Raw genomic sequence first — 23,649 nt, 5'->3', positions numbered from 1 at the left:
TGCAGCATCCCCAGCACCCAGCTGTGAAGGGAGAGAGTTCAAGTTTTCCTCAGAAAGCACAAACACCACCACTCGGATGGGCCTTCACACCATCTCCTGCTTCCTGAGCAGGAGTGATCCCGGGGATGGGAGCGGAGCCAGGGCTGTGAGCAGGGTGGGTGGGAGAGGCGATGCTGGGTAGGTGTGGGAAGGGCTTTGCTGGCATTTCTGTGCTCTGTTAGAGGTTCGCTGGGTGAGGAGAGCCCCTTCAACCCCTCCTGTGATGTTTCTGAGCATCACTTCCGTGAGCCCTTCGCAGCAGGCAGAAGTGCTGCCTGACACCATGCTTACGAGATCCTTCCCAATGCTTTGGGTTTTATATGAAAGAAACGCCGGTGTGCTCCGATTCTTGCTATCTCCAGGCAGAACAGGAATGAATTTCATCTGTCCGGTCCACCCTGAGCCATCCCTCATGTCTGTCTGCTGAGTCCTGGGAGATTTCCTTCTCAGAGATGTGTTTGCCAAAGGTTTGCATCAGCTCGCTCCCTGCATCCCACCACCAGCCCGTTGTACGTCTGGCTTTGCAGATGCTCTGCTTTTATTCTTAGAAAGTCCTAAATATTTCCGCTTTCCTTCTGAATAACTCCAGTGATTGGGGGTTGCTTATCACGCTGACGAGTCTCAGCATTTGCTATGAATCCATCCTATTTAATGCTGAGTATTTTTCCGAGCTTTTAACTTGGCTGAGAAGCCAGGTCCGTGGCAGAGGCGCTGACAGGCATCTCACTTTCCCGTTTGAACAGAAATGACATTTGAGTTGAAGCTTCATCAGGGGCTTTTTACACTGCAGATTTTCAATGCGTAAATGTTATGTATGCTGGTAAATGCACCTGTCACCTCGCCCGTTGGTGACATCCTGACATTTGCTCTCCCTGGGTGTCTTCCCTTGCCAGGGACATGGATTGATTCCTCCTATGCATCCCCTTGCCTTGGGAAGTGACCTTAGAGCTGGGAAGTGATGGGATTCTCATTGGACTTGCTCTTTAATGACTGATTTTTACCAACATTTTTTTCCCCCAGTACTGGGTTCTCTCAAGGCTGTTATCAGCAATGCGTGGATCCTGTAGTCTGCGTCTGGGGCTGAGCTTGTGGTGCTGTAACACTGGCACTGGTAGCAGTGTCCAGCAGCAGAAGTAGGAGAGCACATACTTGCTCTTGGTCTTGGTGTTCAAGTGTTTACTCAAGCTACTGGGCTGTTGTTTGTTTGTTTGTTTTTTAAATTTGGCATTATAACTGTTGACAATGTGTTAAATCAAAATGCATTTTACAACATGCCCTTTGCAGATAATAAGAATATGCACCTCTGGAAGTGAGTCTAGAGCTGTCATTAATCAGAAAATGGTATGTCTTGGTGCAAATAACCATATGCTGCTCTGAATTTTGCTGGTAGCCTCTGCTTTACTAACAGATGAAAGGAAAGCTATATGTTTGATATGGGCTTTTTACCTGAATCCTGCAAACCATACAAAAATCTTTTCAAACAGCGAGTGAAACTTGAGAACTGTTAAAGCCCAGGGAAGTTGCTGCCTCTCTCCTTACCTTAGCCAAAGCTCACTCAGTGTGGTGAGTCCTGTGCACCAAGGAAGGGGCTGGTTTTGTCACTGGGGCCAGGTGGGCTTTTGTGGACACGCTACCTTCCTCCCTGGTCGGAGGATGAGAACAAACTCCTAGCATCCACGTGTGCCTGTCCAACATTCAGCTTCTGGGCCCGTTTCATGGCCGTGGGTGTCAGCTAAATACAGAGGAATATGTTGAGGTTATTTTAATCTTAGATAAGGTTTGATCATCATCATCCTCATTAGAGCCTATCAAGAGAAATCAGATAAAGTGTCACTGCATCAAGCGTGGGGTTGTATATTTGGGGGCTAGGAAGAGAAAGTCTTCTCCATCCCGGGTGCTCCTCACCTGCCGATGGACAGGAGGAAGGAGAGTGGGTTTGGTTGGTCACAGCAAGAGCATAAACCTCCAGCGTGCTGCAGCCGTGGCAAAACTCACATAGCACTGATTAATCCTGTGGGATTTCCAGCAGGGAGGGAGGCGGCAGCACTGATGCCTTTGTGCAAGGCACCAGCAAAGCCTCCTCCAGAAGCTTGATGTCTAATCAGGTAAGATTAATTCAGGCCAGGGCAAGTGTGGAGAAAGGTTGTGACTGGGAAGCAGAGAGCCTGTCTGCAAGATGGGGCTGGAAGAGCTGCGTTTGTTTGGCTTTGCAAAATCAAGGCTGAGAGAAGATGTGATTTGTCCTCTGTAAATATATCGAGCGGGTCAACACCAGGGACAAAGAACAGCTACAGAAGCTACTTAAAAGACAGTGCTGCTGTAACAATAAATGGATATGAGCTTGTCCTGAATAAATTCAGGCTGGAAGTTAGGCTGCTAACCATTGAAGCTGGAGGAAGGGAAGCACCTTCCCTTTGAGATGGAACTTGATAATTTTTGGAAGAGATTAATATCCTGTGGTTGCCTCTGGCAGCAGGAGCCTGGCTGTGTGGGGAGCCTCGTGGTCTTCTTCCTTGCCTTTGCCTGGTTCTGCCTTTTCAGGAATGTTTTTGGGTAAAGCTCTTGAGTTTTCCCACGACTGGAGAGCAAAGTCCTGGTGGTGATGTGACTGATGGCCCTGCTGTGCTTGGGTAGAGGTGCCATGAGCAGAGTGAGATGGTGCTGGGGGACCCCAAAGACTTTGGCAGAAGTCCAAGTGCATCCTCAGACTAAGTCATGTGAAGGTTGCACCTCAGCGTCCTGAGCTGTGCAATAACCCCATCGGGCACAGAGTAGGAGCACTGGGAGGTTCCTTGGTCTATGTTTGCCCCATTTGTTATCTACAGGTGTTATCAGTTCTGATTTGTGTGTTTGCCCGTCCACCTGAGTCCCGCCTGCCAATGATCCCTGCTGGGTAGAGCTAACATAACTCAGTGTCCCGTGCTGTGCACCTCCTGTGCCCCCAGAAAGGGTCTGCTCCTCTCTTCTTTCCAGGGTTGTGGTGGTGCTCAGCACAGCAAACCCAGATTCATTAGAATATCTGTACAATTGTTGTCAAAAACCGGGCAGTGTGTGGAAATTACCCCCTTGGATCCCGCAAGGACTTTCAGAAGCTTCTGCCCTGGACCTGTGCAAAACCAGTAACCAAAGCAGATGAGAGAGAGAGATCTGTGGCTGTGTGAGCTGGTGTATCACATTCTTGCTCATTGACTTTATTCTGATACTCAAACAGCCCTTAATTAATTCCTCTGGCAAACTTTCCTGATGGAAGAGATGCAGTAACAATTCCCTCTGTGAGTCGTTGGCATATAATGTTTGATTTATAATGTTTGATAAACTAACATTTCTCCGGAAGATCCTTGATGCCCCTTCATGTTCATGTCTTTTGCAGGATGCTGGAGTATTCCCTGGACCTGCAAAACGTCAGCTTCTCAGCGGTCCGCACTGTCCGCGTCCTGCGGCCACTCAGGGCCATTAACAGGGTCCCCAGTAAGTCAGATCCTTATTCCTCCCAGTTGATGCAAGTTCTCTGAGTTTGTGCCCCAAAGATGGAAGAGCAAACAGCTGCTTTCCATCTTACATTGCAGCTGAAACATTCACCTAAGCCCAGTAGTGCTAGGTCCTACCGTCACTCTTTGGTTTCCAGTGCTTGTCACTCTCCTACTTTAAATAATATTCCTTTTGACACTTGCGGCATCAGAGATGAGCTACCAGTCAATAAGATATCCAGGGCTGTCTGCAGACACCTACCTTTCTCATCTGAAGAGGGTCTTAGGATGCTGCTAAGGTGAAGAGATGCAGGTGATAAGGATTGACTGAGCCAACAGCCTTCGCCTGGCAACATGGGCAGAGGGCTCTAAGCCATGCAGCTCCCACCTTCCCTGTGCTACCCCATCCCTTCCTGGAGAAATTGGGGTGAGGAAGTCTTGTCGTGCCTGAAGACAGGTGCTGAGAAGCCTCCTCTTGGAACATCTCTTGCTCTGCTTCCCAGAGATGGTCCGTACGGCCCCAAACCCCAACATCTCCAGTGCAAGCCTGGGCAGGGTGGGAGGTGGTTATTCAGTCCTGGCTTCTCAGGCCATCGCAAACCCAACCAAAGTGCCCAAGGAGCCATTCCTGCTGCGCTGTGCTGGGAAAAGCCCAGAGCATTGCCAGAGGTGCTGAGCTCCGTTCCTCTCGGCTGCTGTACAGATCAGGTGTGTTAAGCATAAATACAACTACATCACAAACATAATTTTCCCGGTCCTACGATCCTGGGTATTGAGTCCAGCATTGTTTTAACCAAATTAAATTCAAGTCTGAACTCTCCTATCTAAACTAGCCCAATGGCTTGATGAGAACTAATCAGCTTCAGTTCTGTCTGCTGATGCTGGAGATGCCTGGGCTGTATTTATTTTGCTGGTCCTGACTCTTGAACTTAATCTGGCTTTGCTGCTGTTGCTTCTGTTTCAATCATTATGGTAGTTTCAGAATCCTGTTCGCAATGGGTTTTTTTATCCCCACTGCTGAACTGATGGATGGCTGAATTTATCCACCACTGTCTAACTGGGGATGTAATTCACTTAATGTATTTTGAAATCCCAGGTAATTTATCTTGGATTCTCTGAAATGTAGTTACAATGGGATAGAAATGTAAGGTGGGGAAAGAAAAAAGAGAGTTTTGTATGATGATAAATGCAGTAACCACAGAAAGCCATTTCAGTTAATTAGGAGTTGACGCAAGGTGGTTGTTCCCCAGCAGAGGAACAGAAGAAAAATCCTGATAGAGGAGGTGACAGCATCAGGAAGAGAGAAAAAAAGTCGTCTTGAAGTATCAAAGTAAACGGTGCAACAGCAAGGCTTTCTTTAAATGAAAATCAATATAAGCGAGTGAGAGAATGCAGAAGATGGGGGAAAAAAGGAGAGTGAGAGATGAGCAGAATATTACAGAGACGTCAGATGAAATCAATTTTTTTGTGTGTAAATGTCAAGTTGAAGTCACCATCAATTTGTCTTTGTTACAGAACTGGCTGTTCCTGAACTTGTGAGAATTAACTGCCGGAGAGAGTCCTGTATTTTAAGGAAGAGAGGGGATTTAGGGTAGATGAGGGGAATTAGGGAGGAAAGGGAATTTTAATATTTACTGAGTGGGGAAAGAAATACGACTGAGCAAGGGAGAACATCAGTGTTTGGTCTCAGGGAAGAAAGGAGACATACAGTTGCTAGAAAACTTCAGGAGGAGAAGAGGACTTGAGATGGGGAGGGAAGGGAGAGAAGTGGGGAAGGTAGGTTGTGTGCTCAGGAGCAGGGCACGGGTGAAGTGGGGTACCCCAGGGGCTTTAGGGGGAACCCAGAGGAGACTGGGGAGCTGCGGGTGTTTGCAGGATGTGTGTGGGTGACAAGGATGGTGGTTGGAAAGGCAGTGGCTGTCAGTGGAAGGAAAAGTAGGGATAGAAAGGAATAGTTCAGAAGGACATAGCTGGAATAAGAAAATTCAGCCATGGACTTTTCCTCTTCACCTCAGGTATGCGCATCCTGGTAACGCTTCTTTTGGACACGCTGCCCATGCTGGGGAATGTCCTCCTCCTCTGCTTCTTCGTCTTCTTCATCTTCGGAATCGTGGGAGTCCAGCTGTGGGCAGGTTTGCTCAGGAATCGCTGCTTCCTCCCCGAGAACTTCAGCATGTGAGTCTGGGCACGCAGCAGAAGTGTCTCTCCAGCTTGGGCAAGTCTGTCCCTCCAGGAGACAAGGATATCCTCCATTAAAAAGCCCTGGCCTTCTGTAAATGCTCCCTGCTCCTAAATGCCACGACAGCTCCTGCTTAGGCACACATGGCAAGAACAGAGCAAGCTGTGACAATTTGCCATTCAAGTCCCACAGAGATCTCCTTAACCCTCAGCTGGCATTTGGGAACCTCTCTGATAAGAACCTCCAAAAAACCCCTGAGAATAACAGTTCAGGCTTTCTAAATTCAGCATGTCCTTAACATGTGACCTTTTCTGTGTTGAGACCTTGAGGTCTGAATCCCATCAGACAACATCAACACAATCCCAATAGTGTTGATTGGTATGGCATTTGTAGCCCCACCTAAACCCCAGGGAAAGCTGATGGAGCCTTACATTTTGTGATGCTAGATCTTTTTCAGTCTCAGAGGCAGAGATAGTCCCTGTCCCAAAGTGTTAATCTTCACACCTGCCTAGATTTTAGGGCCAAGAGCACTACTGTGGTCAAATGGGGTTTTGCAGCACCCAGTTTTCTAGCCAGCCATCTTGCCAGATGTAGGAATATTTGAACAGTGGTTGAAATATCTGGTAACTGTCAGCCTCTTTCAGACTGGGACTCCCATACCTGTTTTCTTACCCATCTGCTTTTTCCACCACCTCCCTCCCTCTAAATTCTAGGAGAAGGGCAGGTGACTGCAAGCCCTTGATGGCTGCTCTGCTGAGCTCCAGCACCCCTGTCACCTTTCAGTAGGTTGCTTTCAAATGTTGACTCCCTGGGGTTGATCTGGCTAGATCCACACCTGGATGGAGACGTCCTGCAAGCCCAGAGCCTCTCTTGCACACAGCAGGACCATGACAATGCTGCTGTGGCTAGGCTGGCTCTCGGGGCTGGAGCTAGCACGATGCACCTTCTACCCTCTCCTATGCATCTCCTAATCAAGTGGCACTCCTCTTGTAGGTCATGCTCTCAAATAGCAGTTGGGAGAGTCATTACCAGGGCATGTCCCTATTAAGCAAATGGCAGTAGAGCAGAGGGACTGCTTCACCACTGAGTAAATCCAATAGAGCCACAGGTTTGGGTGCTGTTTAATTGAGCCAGAATTCCAGGGGTTTAGATAAGCTTTGAAGGGTATTAAAGGCAATTCTGCAGGAATTAACCAGGCTGAACTAGGCTTAAAAGTATCTTTGCAAGCTTTAGTGGGAGTCCTGGCAGCATTAAGGAGATAGCTGTGTGCAGAGCAGGAAGCCAGTTTCTGGCTGGCCATGGGTTGTTTCATCTCCCTGAAGAGTATTTTTGCCTGGTTTGCTGTGGTAAGGCCACCCTCAGAGGGAATTTAGAGCTTATCTATGGGCTGAACAGGCACTGTGAAATGCAGATCAAGGCCCTGTCTCTGTATTTAAGAAGCTTGGGAGGTCCTTGTACATAGTGTCTCTCCAAGCAAATCCCAGCATCTCCAGGAGGACAGGAGATACAGGAGCTTAAACTGACCAATTTACATCTTACTGGAGCAAAGACATTTCAGAGGAGCCCTGCTGGGCTGAATCCTGTTCTTAGTCCCACAGATTCAAAGCTTTAGCTTTTAGCTCCAGATGGAGTGACTCTTAATGTCATCAAAGGTGTCCCTGGGTGGCCAAGTGCACTGCCTCAGTTTCCCAAAACACAGTTAGGGACATCATCTCACTCAGTGGGGCTGCAGAAAGTCCAAGGGGATCCCTTTTAAAAAAAAAAAAAAAAAAGCTTTAAGATCCAGAATAACAGATGTTAGACTTTGCTGTTACAGTTGTTACCTTGCCAGATTGCCTGTAATTGGTGTGCAAATCCCAACCCTGTCTGCACTCTTTCAGACCCTACACAGTGGATTTGGAGCGATACTACCAGACAGAGAATGAAGACGAGAATCCTTTCATCTGCTCCCAGCCCCGGGAGAATGGGATGCGCTACTGCCGGAGTATCCCAACGCGAAGGGAAGAGGGTCTCGAGTGCACCCTTGATTATTATTCCTACAATGACACCACCAACACATCCTGTGTCAATTGGAACCAGTATTACACCAACTGCTCTGCCGGGGAGCACAACCCCTTCAAGGGAGCCATCAACTTTGATAACATTGGCTATGCCTGGATTGCGATATTTCAGGTGAGCCCTGTCTGCAAACTGTCACAAGGTGGGTGAGCAGCTGGTCTGACCCCCAACATGTTCCCAGGGGCTGCGTAGTCACACTTCTGGGGGCTGTTTTGCACCAGCAAGCATTTACATGGGTGCTCAAAATGTCAGGGATACAATTTGATGTCTGTCTTGAAGATGCCTCCATCTCATGTGCATGGACAAAACCCCAGTTTCCAAACCCTGTGTGTGTGCAGTAAGACCATCCTGATGTGGAGCAGAGTCTAGACACTGCTCTTCCCTCTGCAAAATGCAGTAGTGGACCTTAGGTCCAGCTGGAAAAGGAGGTCTGGATTCAGCCTGGGCAGCTGGTAATGTGCCTATTAGCATTGGTCGGAAGAGGATTTGGCTCTTCAGTGTCTTATACTGCACCAAGACCAGGTATGGGGTGCCAGAAATGACCCAGTCAGCAGAAACGTTGCTTGTGCACTTGATGTTGTAACTGAGCCTTGATGGGTTCATTTTCCCTTCCTGTCTCCACCAGGTCATCACACTGGAAGGCTGGGTAGACATCATGTACTTTGTCATGGACGCACACTCCTTCTACAACTTCATCTACTTCATCCTCCTGATCATTGTGAGTGGCCTTAGGGGGATCATGGGGGTCCTCCTGGCTTTTGGAAAGGGCAGAGTGGAGTGACCCAGATGAACAGGGCAGATAATACAATGAATATAAAGGATAATTCAGTGAATATAATGCCACGTAGGAGGGGTAGAAACCAGCCTGCTGAAAGACATGCAGCTTCAATATGGTATTACATTGCAGCTGCATTTTGCTGATAATATGAAGGAAAGAAAGATGCACTTAAGCTATGCTGGATACACTTCTGTTGCTGCTGTTTCTACTACTTCTCTCTTTGTGCTCCAAGTTCGTGTCCCTTAGTTGTCACCTTGAATTTAACTTTAAATGCAGGCAAATTTCCCCTGGTCAAGTTTTGAGCTCTGGAAGGGGAAGAGGCTGCCCTGAAATTCCCCCATATCAAAGAACCCCGCTGGCTGCGTCCTTGGTGCAGAGGGGACATTTCAGGAAAAGTCTCCCAAACTTCAGAGAGCACATTAAGAAAGGAGGGAAGAGATTACTGCCCACAGCCCAACCATGCTTCACATTGTCATTAGAGACCACAAAGGAGCCAACAAAGAGTTTCTCTGGGGTGGGCTCCATGATGGGCTTCATCTGTGTAAGTAGAATTGTCTACTGTGACTGGCTGAGCTCGTTGTCTAGACTCCCTTTATCGTGAAGGGAGAAAAATAGGTGCTTTAAGGGAGTGATTCATCTCCTCCAAAGGTAGACATCCAAAATAAATTAGATGCATTGCAGACTTGATGTGCCTATTTCTCTCTTGACTCTAAAGGATCATTAGGTGCCTCACTCAGATGTATCTGAGATAAGTGAGATGAGTTCCTTTCTTGCTGTCTAATTGGACTAAGTCCAGCAAAATAGCTGCACGTTGTCCATTAGGCCATTGTGGGGATTTCTGCTCCTCATCAAATGAGGACTCAAAACCTGATGAGAAGGTAGGAGGTCGTTTAGTCCAAGATGATTGTTCTAGTTCATCTATTAGCTTCCCCAGAAAAGAAACAATCCCTTGCTCCCAGCACCCCTGAAATGACGGAGAGGAAGGGAAAGCAGTATTTTTCCAGACGCTGTGCGAGTAATGTTATCAGTGTGTGATAGCCCTTTAGCACGTCTGTAATTCTCTGTGATCCACGCTGGGCTCTACAGAAGGCAGAACCTCATGAAACCCTGGTTGGAAATAAAATCTCCAAGCTGTGGGTACAGATTGCTGATGCCCTTGTGTAACAGTCACCCGCAAATCCCATTAGCAGGGGAAAGGGATCTGCTCACAAGCTGCCCACACACTGCCAGAAAAAACACTCCTATCAGGAAGGCTCAGAGCATTCATCGTAATGCCACTAATTGTGATAATTACAACCGCTGTCTGCGGAGAGAGAAAAACACCATCTTAAAAGAGCAAAAGCTTTTTGTCAAAATAATCTTCTCTCGTCTTGATGTCTGACGTCCTCCATGGTGCGCTGGCGTGGGAGTCCCCAGGGTGGGTGCTGGGGTGGTGAGTCAGCCCCTCTGTGGTTCCAGCCAGTGGTCCCCGCTGGGTGACGCAGGGGATGGGGCTGGCTGGGGTTTGCCCCCCACTTCTTGCACTGGGGCACGGGGTGAGGCAGGGCTATGGGGTGGGCATGGCCACCCTGAGGTGGCTGATGGCTCCTGTCCTCTTAGGTGGGCTCCTTCTTCATGATCAACCTCTGCCTGGTGGTGATAGCAACGCAGTTCTCCGAGACGAAGCAGCGCGAGAGCCAGCTGATGAAGGAGCAGCGGGTCCGCTACCTGTCCAACGCCAGCACCCTCGCCAGCTTTTCGGAGCCGGGCAGCTGCTACGATGAACTCCTCAAGTACCTGGTTTACATTGCCCGTAAAGGCAGCAAGCAGCTTGTGGAGGTTTACCGGGTGGTGGGCGTGAGGATGGGCTTCCTCACCAGCCCCACAAGCAAGGCGGGGGCTGACCGACATGCCCGGAAGCGCCGGAGCAGGAAGAGGTCCTCTGTCCATCACCTCATCCACCACCATCACCACCACCACCACCACTATCACCTGGGCAATGGAAACCTGCGGGCACCCCGCGCCAGCCCGGAGATCAGTGATGTGGAGACCAGCTCACTCCATAATGGGACCAGCCGGCTGATGCTCCCCTCCTCATCACCAAACCCCCACGGGGCTCCCAGTGCTGCTCCCAGCAACACCGAGTCCATCCACAGCATCTACCACGCTGACTGCCACTTCGAGCCGGTGCGCTGCCGGTCATCCCTCCCGCAGCCAGGCCTCGGCTTGCCAAGCCCAGAGGGGATCCCCAAGAACATCGTGGGCAGCAAGGTGTACCCCACGGTGCACCCCAGTACCTCCCATGAGATGCTGAAAGAGAAGACGCTGGGGGAGGCGGCAGTCGGTTCTGGGAGCAGCACCTTGACAAGCCTCAACATCCCTCCCGGGCCATACAGCACCATGCACAAGCTGCTGGAGACACAGAGCACGGGTGAGCCTGGGGCTGGACGTCAGTCTGGGGTTGCCTTGCAGAAATAAAAGCTACGACCTAATTTCTTTCTCTTTCTGATTCTTTGCAGGGTTCTTTTCAGTCCACGTTACAGAGAAAGGCGATGGCTTTCCAGGTGAGGCCAACATGTATCTTCTGACCTACATAATGTGTCTTATATCCAAAACTAGGAGAGAGGTTTCAACCTCCCAGACTTCATACTTGCAAGAATCCAAGGGAAATTAATTCTTCCAATGAACCCATTTTTTTTCCTATCCCCATCTCCCCCCACCCTAAACCAAATTTATTCTGCAATTACAGGGCGCGCTCCCCATATCCCTGCAGTCCCAAAATCAGCTAGGACTGGGCTCTGACACTGAGCAGAGCTGGAGCCCAACCCGGCCACTTCCAAATGGCCACGTCCCTTCCTCACCAAAACGCAGGGGTTGGAGGTGGCTGTGTTGCCCACCACTTGCTGCAGAGCTTGGGGATGGATCCCAGCGCATCCCTGAACACTGCGCAGCTCTGCTCCCCACAGGACACGAGGCTCGAGGAGATTGAGTGTCAGCTTTGCGCTAGTGCTCAGTGCAAATCACAGATGCCGAGTGTTAAAAATCTGTGATTTGTTCAGGAAGCCCATAACAGAGCCAGACACTGAATGCAGCTTTCCTGGATCAGGGGTTTCATACCTTCACTGCAAGATGTTCTTTCCCCCTTCACATCTTGAGGTTTGGGAGCTCAGGCCAGTCTAGTCCAAATCCTCTCAACCTCCAAGAAGTGTTTCTGGCCAAGTTTTCCCATGTAGTCAATGCCTTTTCCGCCCCACCACAGTGTCATTGACCTTTGTAGCCAGGTGCTGTGCAGGGAAGAAACCGAGTCCTGCCCTCAGCCCAGAGCTGCCCAGAGACTAAATACACAGAGCTGGGCTCTGAGTTGATTTAGTGCTGGGTTTTTATTTGCACTGCTGTGTGCTGCTGTGCATGAGTCAGGAACAAGCTTTGCAGATAGCCTCTCCTCTTGCAGCCAGCTGGTGGGATTTTGGGGGAATATCCCGCTGGTACTGTCACCCGGGAGCCACCTGGCAGCTGGGAGCTGCCACTGAGGGCAGCAGGTGGAGGGGGAAACTGGTGATTTTGGAGCATCAGCAAACAGCAGGAGCAGGAACAGGAGGCTGCTGGCAGCAGTGCTCCTGATAATTACAGCCTGGAGCCTGCCAGGGCCAGGGGAGCTGATTGCTTTCTCCTATCCATAATGGCCAGAGGTATAATGAGGCGGGCTAGGGGTCCTGGGCTGGTGGCAGTGTCTGCCTGGGGACAGCAAAGAGGGCTTTATAACTGGGGAGAAGGCTCTCGGGGAGCCCAGGTTTTGCCTAGGGCTCTTTAACCCAGCAGGAGCCCTTTTCCCCTTAGGAAATGCCTGTTGTGTCAAGAACAACAGCTTGGTGCTAATGGGGACTGGGGGTTGCTCCTGTGGCCACCCACAGTCCCCCTTCCTGGCTGATGGGCTGCCCTGCCCCTGCCCCCCTGGCATTTCAGGTCCCTGCCAAAGCTCCTGCAAGATCTCCAGCCCCTGCACCAAGCTGGACGGTGGCTCCTGCAACCCCGAGAGCTGCCCTTACTGCCTCAAGGCGCTGGCGAATGAGGCTGAGCTGACGGACAACGAGACGGCTGATTCGGACAGCGAGGGGGTCTACGAGTTCACACAGGACGCCCACTACAGCGACCAGCGGGACCCACAGCGGGGCAGAGCCCGGGCCAGGAGAGCGAGCAGGGTGCTGGCCTTCTGGCACGTGGTGTGCGAGACCTTCCGGAAGATCGTGGACAGCAAATATTTTGGCCGCGGGATCATGGTGGCCATTCTCATCAACACGCTCAGCATGGGGATCGAGTACCACGAGCAGGTGAGCGCTGTCCCAGTGGCTCCCAGCAGAGCGGGGATGTGGGAGGTGTTACCGGTCCAACTCTGGCCGCCGCCGGGATGGTTTGGGGCGAGAGGCATTGGGGTGCTGTAGGGAGGGTCCCAGGACAGAGCGGGGCTGATTTTTCTCCTCTGAGCCTGCGTCCAGCTTGCAGGCAGCGATCACCCTGGCTGGTACCGGGCTGTGTGAGCTCCCGCATCCCAAGGATGCTCAGCACCGTGCTGAGACGTGGGCAGCACCACGCGTGACTGGTTTCTGTGGCGTGGGGGCCAAGGAGAGGGAGCAGCTGTTTGTGGCTGGGTTTGTGCCAGCCCAGCAGTGCTAGTGGCACGGCCAGCACCTGCGGGCTCCGGGGTCAGTGCAGCTGCAGGCGGGGAAATCTACTGAATTTGCAGTTCCAGGAGTGGAGGTAACAAATGCCTTTGCCTCCCTGGTGAACACTCCAGCAACAGCACGCTGAGTCCAAAATAGACTCATTGCTGGCTATTCCTCCACTCGATTATCTGAGTCCTTGCAGGCAAGAGGCTGCCTCTGCTCCAGCCTCTTGCACACTTGTCACCTAGCAGAGCTTTTCTCTATATATAGTCATTAAGAGAAGGAGTTGCCATGTTGCTCTTGAAATGTCTCTGTAAGAATGACAAGAGTTCTGGTTTTAGAGAGGCTTTGCACGGGCTGATCTCACGTAGGTTTTGTGGCTGCTGCTGGCGGCATGCCTGGCATGGCCCTGCGGCAGGCATGGGATGGCTTGATGTACACTTCCTTTGGATATGGGGGCAAGAGTTTATTAGCAGGGATGCTGAGATGCTACAAAACCTTGTTATATACCCCTCCAATGCTTGAGGGCTCCCAGTGGCCAGCTCAGCATGGTGCTTCTTCTGGGATGCCAGACCTCTCCCCTCCCAGACACACACGGCCACCCCTGTCCCAGCGCCAGCCGTTGCTGGGAACTCCCTTGCATCTCGAGTCATGGCTGTTTACTTTTCTCCCTTCCTGGCACATTTTATGTTTGCAGAGTTACTCGCAGTTGCACACAGAGGTGTTTCTCCCACAGCTCCCAGTGGCAGCAGTGGTGGATGCAGATCAGCTCCAAATTCCCATGTCCTCTCATGGCATTAATGCCTCAATGACCAAACGCCAGGGAGACGTGGCTGTGCTAAATGTGTCCCTTCCAGCCAGCACCTTCTCCCTGACGTCCTAATACAGCCTGGCTGGCTAACCATCATTTTCAGTACACGTTAAACAGCGATGTGCTCTGAAGTCCTGCAGGTTTCACCTTTGTGTGCTGCCCTTGGTGGTAGGTCTGCAGGGAAGCTTGAGTGATTCCACCTTTATTTAATAATATCAGGAAGATCATCTCCTAAAAACCGGGGGGGAGGGGGCTCACAGAAACTAATAAATGGTTATATTCCTACTTTGGCTGAAAGGTAAAAGCAGATCTGCCGTGTCTTTGCTGCGATTGTCCAAGGGGCAGATTGTCAAAGTTTGTTACTCTTTACCAGGAGCATCTTTGGGAGATGCTGATACAGACTCCCACTGTGCATGTAGCAGGGGGATCATCCCACCGGGGATGGGTGGCTGAGCAAGTTCCCACCATCAAACACCCTAAAGGCAACACAGCTCCCTAATTCTTCAGCTCGGGGAAAGTAGGGCAGTGGGGTGCTGGCCTCTGCCCCAGCCAGCGATGAGTCCCAGCAGGCAGTCGGATGGGAAGAGGCAGATTTTTGTGGTGGTTTTCGGGTAACAAGGTGAAGGGAGCTGATAAGTGTGGGCGGACTCCAGACACAGTGGGTGGTTGCTTTCTTTGACGGTATTTTAAAGCTACTACTGTTCCAGATTCCTTTCTCCCAGGCATTTGGAGTGAACAGTGGAGCTTGTTTTTATTAGTTCATCTGCTCAAAGTGGCAGCAGAGAGCAGAGAGGTGTTTTTCTGTAAACTCTCAAGGCTTATAGTCTGCAGTTTCATAATCTGACAGTTATAAGAGCAGGAATTAGAGGGGAGAAATGATGGACCAGGCCTTTCTGCAGAGATTATAAACACTGAAGCATTTTTTTCTTTTAGAAGAGCCTTTCCTAAAAGTGCAAGTGATCAACTGCGCCAAATTTATCTTCATTGGCTGATGTTTGCAAAGATGTGAGGGGGCTTGAAGAGTACTTGACTACATGACTTTCTATATTAAGCTCTCTGCTTATTTAATGAATATTTACCTCTTGGGCTTTTCACATGAGGCCACCCTGGACACATCGGGCTATATTAGGATAAGTGCTTTCAGGACATGTTTTATGGTGCCATGTCAAAAGCTTTGTGTTGTTTACCAGCACCCTGTCGAAGGGGAGAGGACGCACTAGCAGCTACTCTGTGAGAGGAAGGATGGGCTGGTGGTTGCTCAAGGAGGAATAAGGCTTCTGCCTTCCTATCTGTCCCCAGCAGCGTTGGGTGGGATTCAGCAGCTCTGGGACCACCAGAGCATCCTGGACTTTAAGACAGAAGCTGGTCAAGTGAGGCCCTCATTATAGCCAGGGGAGAAAAGTATGCTTCTCTGGAGGGTTTGCATCTCACCTTGGGACAGGCATCCTGGAGGGACCTGCTTTTCTCCATGGAAGATGCCTAGAAGACTGAAACAGTCTTTCAGTCACTTGCTTAACAGACTCATCAACCCGAGAAGGCCAGGTTGGGATATTTAGAATGAAAATGGTTCTCAGAAGGCACATCAAAACAAATGGAAATTGGGAGTGTGTTGAAAACACTGGTCCCAACCTCTTTCTGTTTGTTTGGATTCACCCGTCGGTCAACCTGGCCAGACTGAGCACCCATGGCCATGGGTGCTGGATGCACATAGCAAAGGTAGTTCATATCCCCAGGAGTTCATCTCCTATCTTGGAACCTTCTATCCTGAAACTTCTCTCCATAGGCCACCTTCCACAGTAAAGTCATTGTCAAACTAATATTTTACCATTGTACGGGTTCAGGAGCTGGGTTACCTCTAAGTTCCTTCTGACATGAGCTTGCTGACTTTCTCACTCAGCATCAGGTTGCTTCCACATGGTTCCTGCACGTGCGTGAGCCGTAGGTACACCTGGCCGGGTTTAATTCTGCATTTTCTGCCCATCCTCCCCACCTGCCCAGCTCTGACTCTTTCCTTTCTCGCCACTGCTGGGTTTAGTGGGAGGAAAACAGGGAGGTTTGAGGTGCACATAGCACTCACCGCGTCGCTGCTGCTGGGCAGCAGTGTGAAATTTTCCATCAGGAAAATGACAACCAGATTGCCACGGATTATTAATGTGACTGCTAAATAGCTTGTTTTTCTAAAGAGATGAAGCAAAATGCAGGTAGAAACTATTAGCTTTGGGTAGAGGAATATAAAGGTGATTTAAAGGTAGACTCCAGGGGATTTTAAATACACTGTTGAACCAATTGACTGATCCGCCTTAGGGAAGCTGAGACTCTGCAGCACTGCGGGTTCAAACAGCTAGGGCTTTGCAAAAGCTCGTTCTGCCATAGAGCAGGAGTAAAATGTGCTGCTAAACCAGAGGGGTTCTGTGCTGCTTTCCCCCCAGCCCTGGCTGTAAGCCAGACTGTGTTCCATAATGTACTGCTTTCTTTTTTTTTTTTTTTTTTTTTTTTTTTTTTAATCCAAGTCATTCCTTGGAGTGAAATGCAAAGACTTTAGTACAAGGCGTGATGTTGGACTCCTCAGCAGGGGAAAGAATTCAGCAAGGGTTTCCTTGAGGAAGGGCTTTGGGGTTTTGTTTTTGTTTTTAAAATCTGGTTTGCATTGAGCTGCCTGGCTGTTCCGATTTTCCTTGTCTGAACTCACATTGTATGAACTATACCCTACATATTCATTTGTTTAAATAGCGCTTGAATTTCATCCACCATCTCTGCGGTGTTTTGCCATTGTTAACATAACAAGAGACTGAAGAGTCCTGCACTGGCCTCCCCAAAGCTGCAGTTAGTTCAAATCCATGGCTGGAGCTTATGGGGACTTGGTCTAAAACTCTGGTGTCTCTGAAGGAAGGAAGATGAAATTGGTTCAGACCTGTAGAGAACCTTTTGTTAATTCTTAAAAGCAAACTGGAGAGATGGCAGTGGTGAATGACTCTTTGGGACAGCACCCAAGGAGAAAAGCTCATCTTCCATGGGAGACAATTCTTCAAGGAAGTGGGAAGAGGCGATGCCTGACACCCCTGTAGCAGGAGGATAACTGGTGGAGTACCCCCAGCTACAGCAAGGTGTTGTAGAAATCCACAAAGCAGCAGTGCCCCAAACCAAGGTGTACAAACTCCATCTACAGAAGGCAGGAGCTGCCTCAGCCCATGGTAGTATCTCTGGCTGAATTCCTGGTGCATCCCGCTGCAGGGGCCGGGAGCGTACACGGTACAGATGATGTAAAGTTGTCACCAGTAGCATTATGATCTAATAACTGCTGCGGCATGGAAATATCAACCATCTGTGCCAAAGCATCGGAGGAAAGCTTGCTGGCAAAATGCATTAAAGTGTCTATTTATGTAAACAGTGGAGGCTAGAGAACATGGGAGTCTTCCTAATCAGCATCAGAGGATGTGAAATTTTCACGTATCCAGGATGATCGAGAGGGGAGGTGAAGGGTCAGTAACTGCAGCAGCATTAGAAAACCTGCTGGCATGGAGGAACCATTAGGCTCCAGGTTTAAGCATTTATAATAGTCACCCAAATGGTATTTATGTACTTCTGCTTCTGCCTGAGTTCAGCGTGCAGGGAAGAAGGTAACAAAATTATTAGCTGTCGTGACACCCACTGATTGATTTCTTCATGTGGGAGGAACATTTCATTGCTCCACGGAGAAATGGTGTAACAGAGCTGGACAGCAGGGATTTGGCAGGCTTGTGCCCCAGGTATTGGGGGGCTTGAGTCTGTGCTAGTTTCTAAAGTCCTGGGCAGGCTGGAGGACAGCAGGTCTGGATCCATTTGTGAGTGCTGCCTCAAAAAATAAGAGTGATTTAGGGGTCAGAAGCACTTTAGTCCGAGGACTCGGTGGTCAAGAGCATCCTAATCTCCCCCAGTTTCAAGCCAAGTTGAACGTTTTGCTGCTGGCTGCAGGAGTGGTGGAGGGCAGCTGCAGATTTGTTGGAAATATGGAGGCTGCTCCTTTGACATCCCTATGTGCCAAAATGAGATCTTGCCAAGTGCTCATTTGCCTCTGGAAGAGGCTTTGGAGGATCCGGGGGTGAGCTGCAGCTCGCAGGGTGCGTGATTCCCGGCTCGCCCTGGTCTGCCTGCACAGGGTGGTTGTGGGCAACACCGTGTCCCATCTGACTTCCACAGCTCCACTTCAGGTCAATCCAGGACATCTAAATTTTGGCTTCTTTCATGTGTGTGGATTTGCGTCAGGCCTCCAGGTCAAGAAGGAAGGAAATCTTTTTCTTATAAAATATTTTTGGTGTCTCTTGCACCTCTCTTGATTTTTTTCCTGCGAGTGCAGGGACTCACAGACACATCAAGGCAGCAGCTGGTGCCGCACCGAGGGCTCTCTGCATCACACACTGATGCAAACCGGTGCTACATCCCCTGAACTCTGCACCTCGGCTGCTTTGCTCCAACTGTGACCTTAATAGTACAGTCCAACTTTTATCTGTGATGAAATGTCTGAATTGGTACTTCCCCTGATTCCTTAGGCTTTGATTCAGGAGGGCACTTATGCATGCGTGTGCGTCCCTTAAATCAATGAGACAATCTCTCCCTGGCTAACCTCTGTCTGCCCCAGGCTCTTCCCGGGAGCTTGCAAGGTCCCACATTCATGCATCGTCTTCTCTTCCTATAGATATCTCCACTTCCACTTTGGTGCATATCCCATGTCTCTATTTAACTCCATTACACATCTCTCCAGCCCTGTGCCAGCTACTCTTAGCCAAGTGATCAAAGCTTTGGCAGCACAGCGAGGCTTTCCCTCCCTCGGCATCTGCTGGCTTTGCCCAATACAGGGTTTGTAGCTAGTGTCAACTTAATTTCTCAGTGCTACAGCTGCATAGGGCACTCTCACAGTAGGAAAACGAGGTGCCCTATAGATTTGCACGTGCTGTATTCAATTAGCTCCTGCTTAAGCAGAAATTACTCTTATTAACAGTTTGTTGTTGGAGACTGGAGGAGTCAAGTCAAAACTAATGGAAGTCATCAGAGCTGTTAATCACTATGATCACTGACTTCAAAACCAGCTCTCTGTTTGTTATTGGGGGTAATTCTTTTTATGGACCTCAGGAGTTCTTCCGCTCCTCAGTGATTTGAAGGGTTTACGAGGTCTTGTAGCAACTCACGTGTTTTAATTGACTCGCTTGCGAAGCTCTTCCAGAGCACCAGGCAAAATACAGGGGTGCCACGGCCTTCATCATTGTTTAAAAAATGGGCTGTGTCTATAAATCAGACTTTATCCTGGTTCTGGAGACTGAATAATTTGAAAATTAAATGAGATTTCATGCAACTGGAAAGTGTATGGGTTTTTTATCAGATAATTCAGTTCTCTGCATACTTTAGGGATGAGCCTATGTGAATTCCTTGACATCTACTAAAATTTTCTTCAGCGCCCTGGATGGAGAGCCGTAAGTGTCAATCCTTTCCTGTTAATTTAGTTCAGAGGCTGGAAATACTCGGGCTGCTTCAGATCCTATCATTACAGCTGTTGTTTCAGCTGCCATCTGTATCCTTGTGTTATCTCTGCTCAGGCAGTGCTGAGAAGAGACTCCAGCTCAGTGAAATGGGAAAATGATGTGTGCTTTCGAAACTCACTTCATCTCCACACGGATGAAAAATCACTGCTCTCTGCAGATAGCTGGGCATTTCTCTCTGCTTCTTCTTTGATTACTGTGGCTGTTCCCCTTGGGTGGGAGCCAGCAAACCCAGCTAGAGCTTCTGGAGCATCCTCAGCTTGCACCACCAAATGTCTTCATCTGTAAGTGCTCCTGCTTGCTGATTGTTGGTGATTTCCCGGAGATCAGTCCATATTTTTCCCTGATTCTCCTGGTAGAGGTTGGTCCCAGTGCTGTTGGTGCCCGTGATTCTGCCCTGCTGCCCCTCGTGTCCTCACAGAGCCCCTTCCCACCCCGCTCAGCCCCCAGCAGGAGCAGCCACAGGAGCCAAGAGCTTTTTCCATCGTCTCTGCTGGATTTCAGCTCTTTGTTATAATTGTTTTTTTGCTGATGTTAGGAACTGACCGGCTTTTCCCCCGTGGATGTCTGTCAGCATTAGAGATAGTGTTACCAGCATCAGAAACCCAGCTTCAGCAGAACTGTTCAGAAGCCATACAGAGACAGCCTTTCCCTTTCTCTTTTTTTATTTCCTCCCTCTGCGCCACCCGCACCCCCCACCCCCGTACCTTCTCAAGTACTAATGGGGAGATAAGTTTCAAACTTGGTTTAGATTAACTAGAAATAGAGGGGTTTAAATCTTAAGTACTTACAAGGTGTGACCAAGTGGAAATACAGCTTTTGTTCAGCTTAAGCTCCTTCGAAACCTGGGCAGATGGATGAGCCAGTTCATGTTTTTCTTGCATTTTCTGGGATAATATTCATCCAGAAATCTCAAGCTGAGAGAGATAAGGAGTTCAGGCAAGAAATTCTGCCGTGCCTGCTGAGAGTGGTAAAGAGAGCCCAGACCCAGGGCTTGGGGGAGGAGAGCATGATCTGCAGGTCATGTCTATGGTCTTGGGCAGGGACAGTTCATGGCAGGTCCCTTCAGGGTTGGTCAATGAGTTTCTCCATCATGCTCAGGGCTCATCCCCTCATTTGCACCCCAGGCTTGGGGTGGACAAGAGGCAGAGGTGCATGGGGACATGGCCCCATAAGGGCATCTGGGGACAGGGAATTTCGTTGTTGGCCATGGTTGTTCAACAAGGATGTGGTGGAGAAGGAAGGTCTTGCACCAGAAGGTGCTATGTCCATGGGACTCAGCTCCTTCCTTCTTCAGGTGTGGGGTGGGAAAGGACATTTGTTAATTGGAACAGGGAAGAATGGATGGATGGTGAGGAGATTAGCGGCAATGCTGGAAGGGGAGTCTCTTTTGTGCCGACAGCTCCAATTTCTCTGAGATGAAAGCTGCTTTCCTCCCTTTCTTACAGCATTACTTACTGTGGCATGAAATATTCAGTCTCCACTCAGCCCATAACAAAATCCTTCTTTCCCATGTGGTGATGGGATGAAACTGGACTTGTTCGCTTGTCTGTCAAAGTAATTTCCTTTTAATAAATGCCTATAAATCCTGAACTTCCCAGCAGTCCTCCTCCAGCCCACCAAGCAGCGAGCACACTGCCATTTCCATGTCTCCATCCCCAGGAGGAGCAGAGCAAAAACCACTGCAATCCTGCTACTTTCTGAATTGTTTTCTTTAACCGATTTGGCAAAGGATGCATAGAGAAAGCCTATCAGGCTCTGATTAAACACGGCTCAGGTTCACCCTACTGTACCCAGGACAATACCTAAAGCCCCATGCCTTTTAAGGAGCCCCCAAAACAACAAATCCCATGGCTGAAAGTATGTGTGGATTGAGTTTCTATTTATAAAGTAGCAAGCAGCTCTGGAGCTAAGAGGAGCTGTATTTATCCAAGGGAAACAAAGTGTTTTTTGGATGGCCATGGCTCAGCGGGTACACTAAGGCAGGCGGAATAATGTGGGTGTGATGAGGTCAGGGCATGGAGAAGTCTTGTTGGTTGACTGAGGACACAGAGTGATGGGGAATCAGCATGGGAGAGGGCAAAACAAGGGCACCTCATTTTGTTAATTAATAGCTGCTTCCGTTCATCAGAATTTCTTGCATTTTGCTCCAGGACTCGCGGTCTGGCTCCTGGTTCTAGGCGGACCCAGTGCGTCTCTGCACCCATGTGGAGGGTGGAGAGGATCTTAATGGAGCGGTGTCAGGTTGAAAATTGTCTCTTTGTGTGACCTGTTTGATATTTTTCTTATGTATATATATTAAAAATGTGCAAATGATGAGTCAGTAAAATGCTGTTGGTGTTTCCTGTGAAATAGCTGAGGTTGGTATTTTCTTTCTGTGTTATTTTTCCTTAGTTGCCATGGTAATGATTTCAGACGGGTTTTATTCTGTAGCCATTTGAATGAGTTGGAAGTTTTCATGGTCTTCTGGATCCGCTTGCAGAAGCAGAGCCCTTGGGATCAGGAGGGATCTGCCTCCTGGCCGGTCACCCCCTCCCTCCCTCTGTGCTGTGGCGAGACAGAGTGTTTTTTCTATTTTATTATATTGTTATCAAAATAGAGAGGGAAGACCCTGGGGTGCTTCTGCTCTTTTGTGCAGACATCCCCAGGGGCAGGGGCTGGGCAAGGCCAGGCTTGGCCACAGCCTGTATCTTGCTGCCTGGGCAAGGGGGAAATGGGGATGGCCGGATCCCTGCCAGACGTGCCCACGGCGTTGGGCGCAGGTCTGATGATGATGAAGGACCTGTGCCTTACATGGGTCATGGCTGGGGGAAGGCAGGAGTAGGAGCCTTGTAAGCTCTGTGCACTGTCTGCCAGGGCACTTGGTTGCACTTCATCCTGTAACGGGGCCTGCCTTTCAGGAATTGGGGAACACAGCCCCGGAGGCTTGCGCTTTTAATGACCCCAGCCCCTTTCCTCACCTTTTTCCCCACTCCACTGCCTGCAGCCACTTGCTCAGCAAACACGTTGGAGCCTTGTGCACAGGAAGGAGTAGCCTGTGCCACCGCCTCATGCCCAGATGAAAATGGAGCAAGCCCCTTCAGAAACCTTGTTCACGAGCTTCTTTTCAGTTTTAAAAAGAAAAAAAAACAAAAACAAAACCACAAAACTGAAAGAAATACATTACAGCTTATTGCTGAATGAAGGGCAAGGCTCCTTTTGGTCCAGCTCTGAGATACCCCTCCAGGCAACATTTAGTACCTGGGGACATCTCCCCTTGCCTCCTCGTGTCCCCCATGGCAGTGCCCTCCTTGGTGCCAGGCAGCCCTGTCTGACACCTCCGGTCGGGGTGCAGGGAGTACCCCCTCCTTGCCACCACGGTTTGCACCCTGGCAGGCAGGGTTACGTCTGGGCAGGCACCCGTGGCTCGCCTCCTCCCTGCCGCCTTCGTTTGCCGTGTGGTGTTTATGAGAGATGCTGCGCTGTCTGCTCCTATTTTATGTGCTGTCAGAGCTTGTCAATGTGCTGTTTGGTACATCAACAAATCGACACTACACAAACAGAGAGCTAACAGGGGATGATTTATCCAGGACACCATGTCTGTGTGTCCAGCAAAGCGAGGTGTCCTGGAAACAAAATTCAGTATTTACTGAATAGTCATCAGAAGAGCTGGTGTTTCGTGCCACAGCTGAATTGCATTTGTATCTCACTCTTTCTGGGTGTTGCTTGTTTAATCATAGCATGCTTTCCTTTTAATTAGTCACTGCTGCTACTGATGAGAGAATTAGCAGGCTCTTCTTTTAATGGAGAAGCTGAGGCTGTGGCAGATGTGCTGTAATCGGGGTGGTGGGCATGAGGCTTTGTGCTGCAAAGAAACCCCAGGACCTGCACCTTAGGCTCTGCTTCCCCACAAAATGCCCTTTATGGGGGGGGTGTGGGGGGTTGTTCCTGGAGGGGTTTGTTTTCCAGATATATCATTTTGTCACAGGAATGATGCTACTTTCTGTGGCTGCTGTGTTGCGGCCCTTGGAGGGGAAAGCTGCTTGATTTTACTGGCTTTATCTCCATGCCTGGCGAGGACCCGTGGAGCTGGTTGTGTGCCAGGAGTCAGCGTCTCTCCCAGGTACATTATGTCTAGAGCTGGTCAATATTGTTTTGATTAGACAGTTATTGTCAGAAAATGGCCAT

The 23,649-nt window shown here is 49.5% G+C and overlaps 1 protein-coding gene across 19 annotated transcripts in view; it reads left to right on the top strand.

The window, feature by feature from the left end:
* Positions 1 to 23,649, top strand: part of CACNA1G (calcium voltage-gated channel subunit alpha1 G) — a 149,950-nt gene that overhangs the window by 53,056 nt on the left and 73,245 nt on the right. For all 19 annotated transcript variants that reach the window (XM_033002247.2, XM_033002244.2, XM_033002246.2 and 16 more), the window contains exons 4-10: positions 3,410 to 3,507; positions 5,522 to 5,681; positions 7,566 to 7,857; positions 8,369 to 8,461; positions 10,121 to 10,931; positions 11,020 to 11,064; positions 12,464 to 12,828. In XM_033002247.2, coding sequence (XP_032858138.2) covers positions 3,410 to 3,507; positions 5,522 to 5,681; positions 7,566 to 7,857; positions 8,369 to 8,461; positions 10,121 to 10,931; positions 11,020 to 11,064; positions 12,464 to 12,828 — 1,864 coding nt within the window. The remainder of the gene's footprint in view (positions 1 to 3,409; positions 3,508 to 5,521; positions 5,682 to 7,565; positions 7,858 to 8,368; positions 8,462 to 10,120; positions 10,932 to 11,019; positions 11,065 to 12,463; positions 12,829 to 23,649) is intronic.

The sequence above is a fragment of the Tyto alba genome, unplaced genomic scaffold (genome assembly GCF_018691265.1).
Source record: "Tyto alba isolate M040663 unplaced genomic scaffold, T.alba_DEE_v4.0 Super-Scaffold_39, whole genome shotgun sequence".
NCBI lineage: Eukaryota > Metazoa > Chordata > Aves > Strigiformes > Tytonidae > Tyto > Tyto alba.
This window is presented reverse-complemented; position numbering and strand designations above follow the sequence as displayed.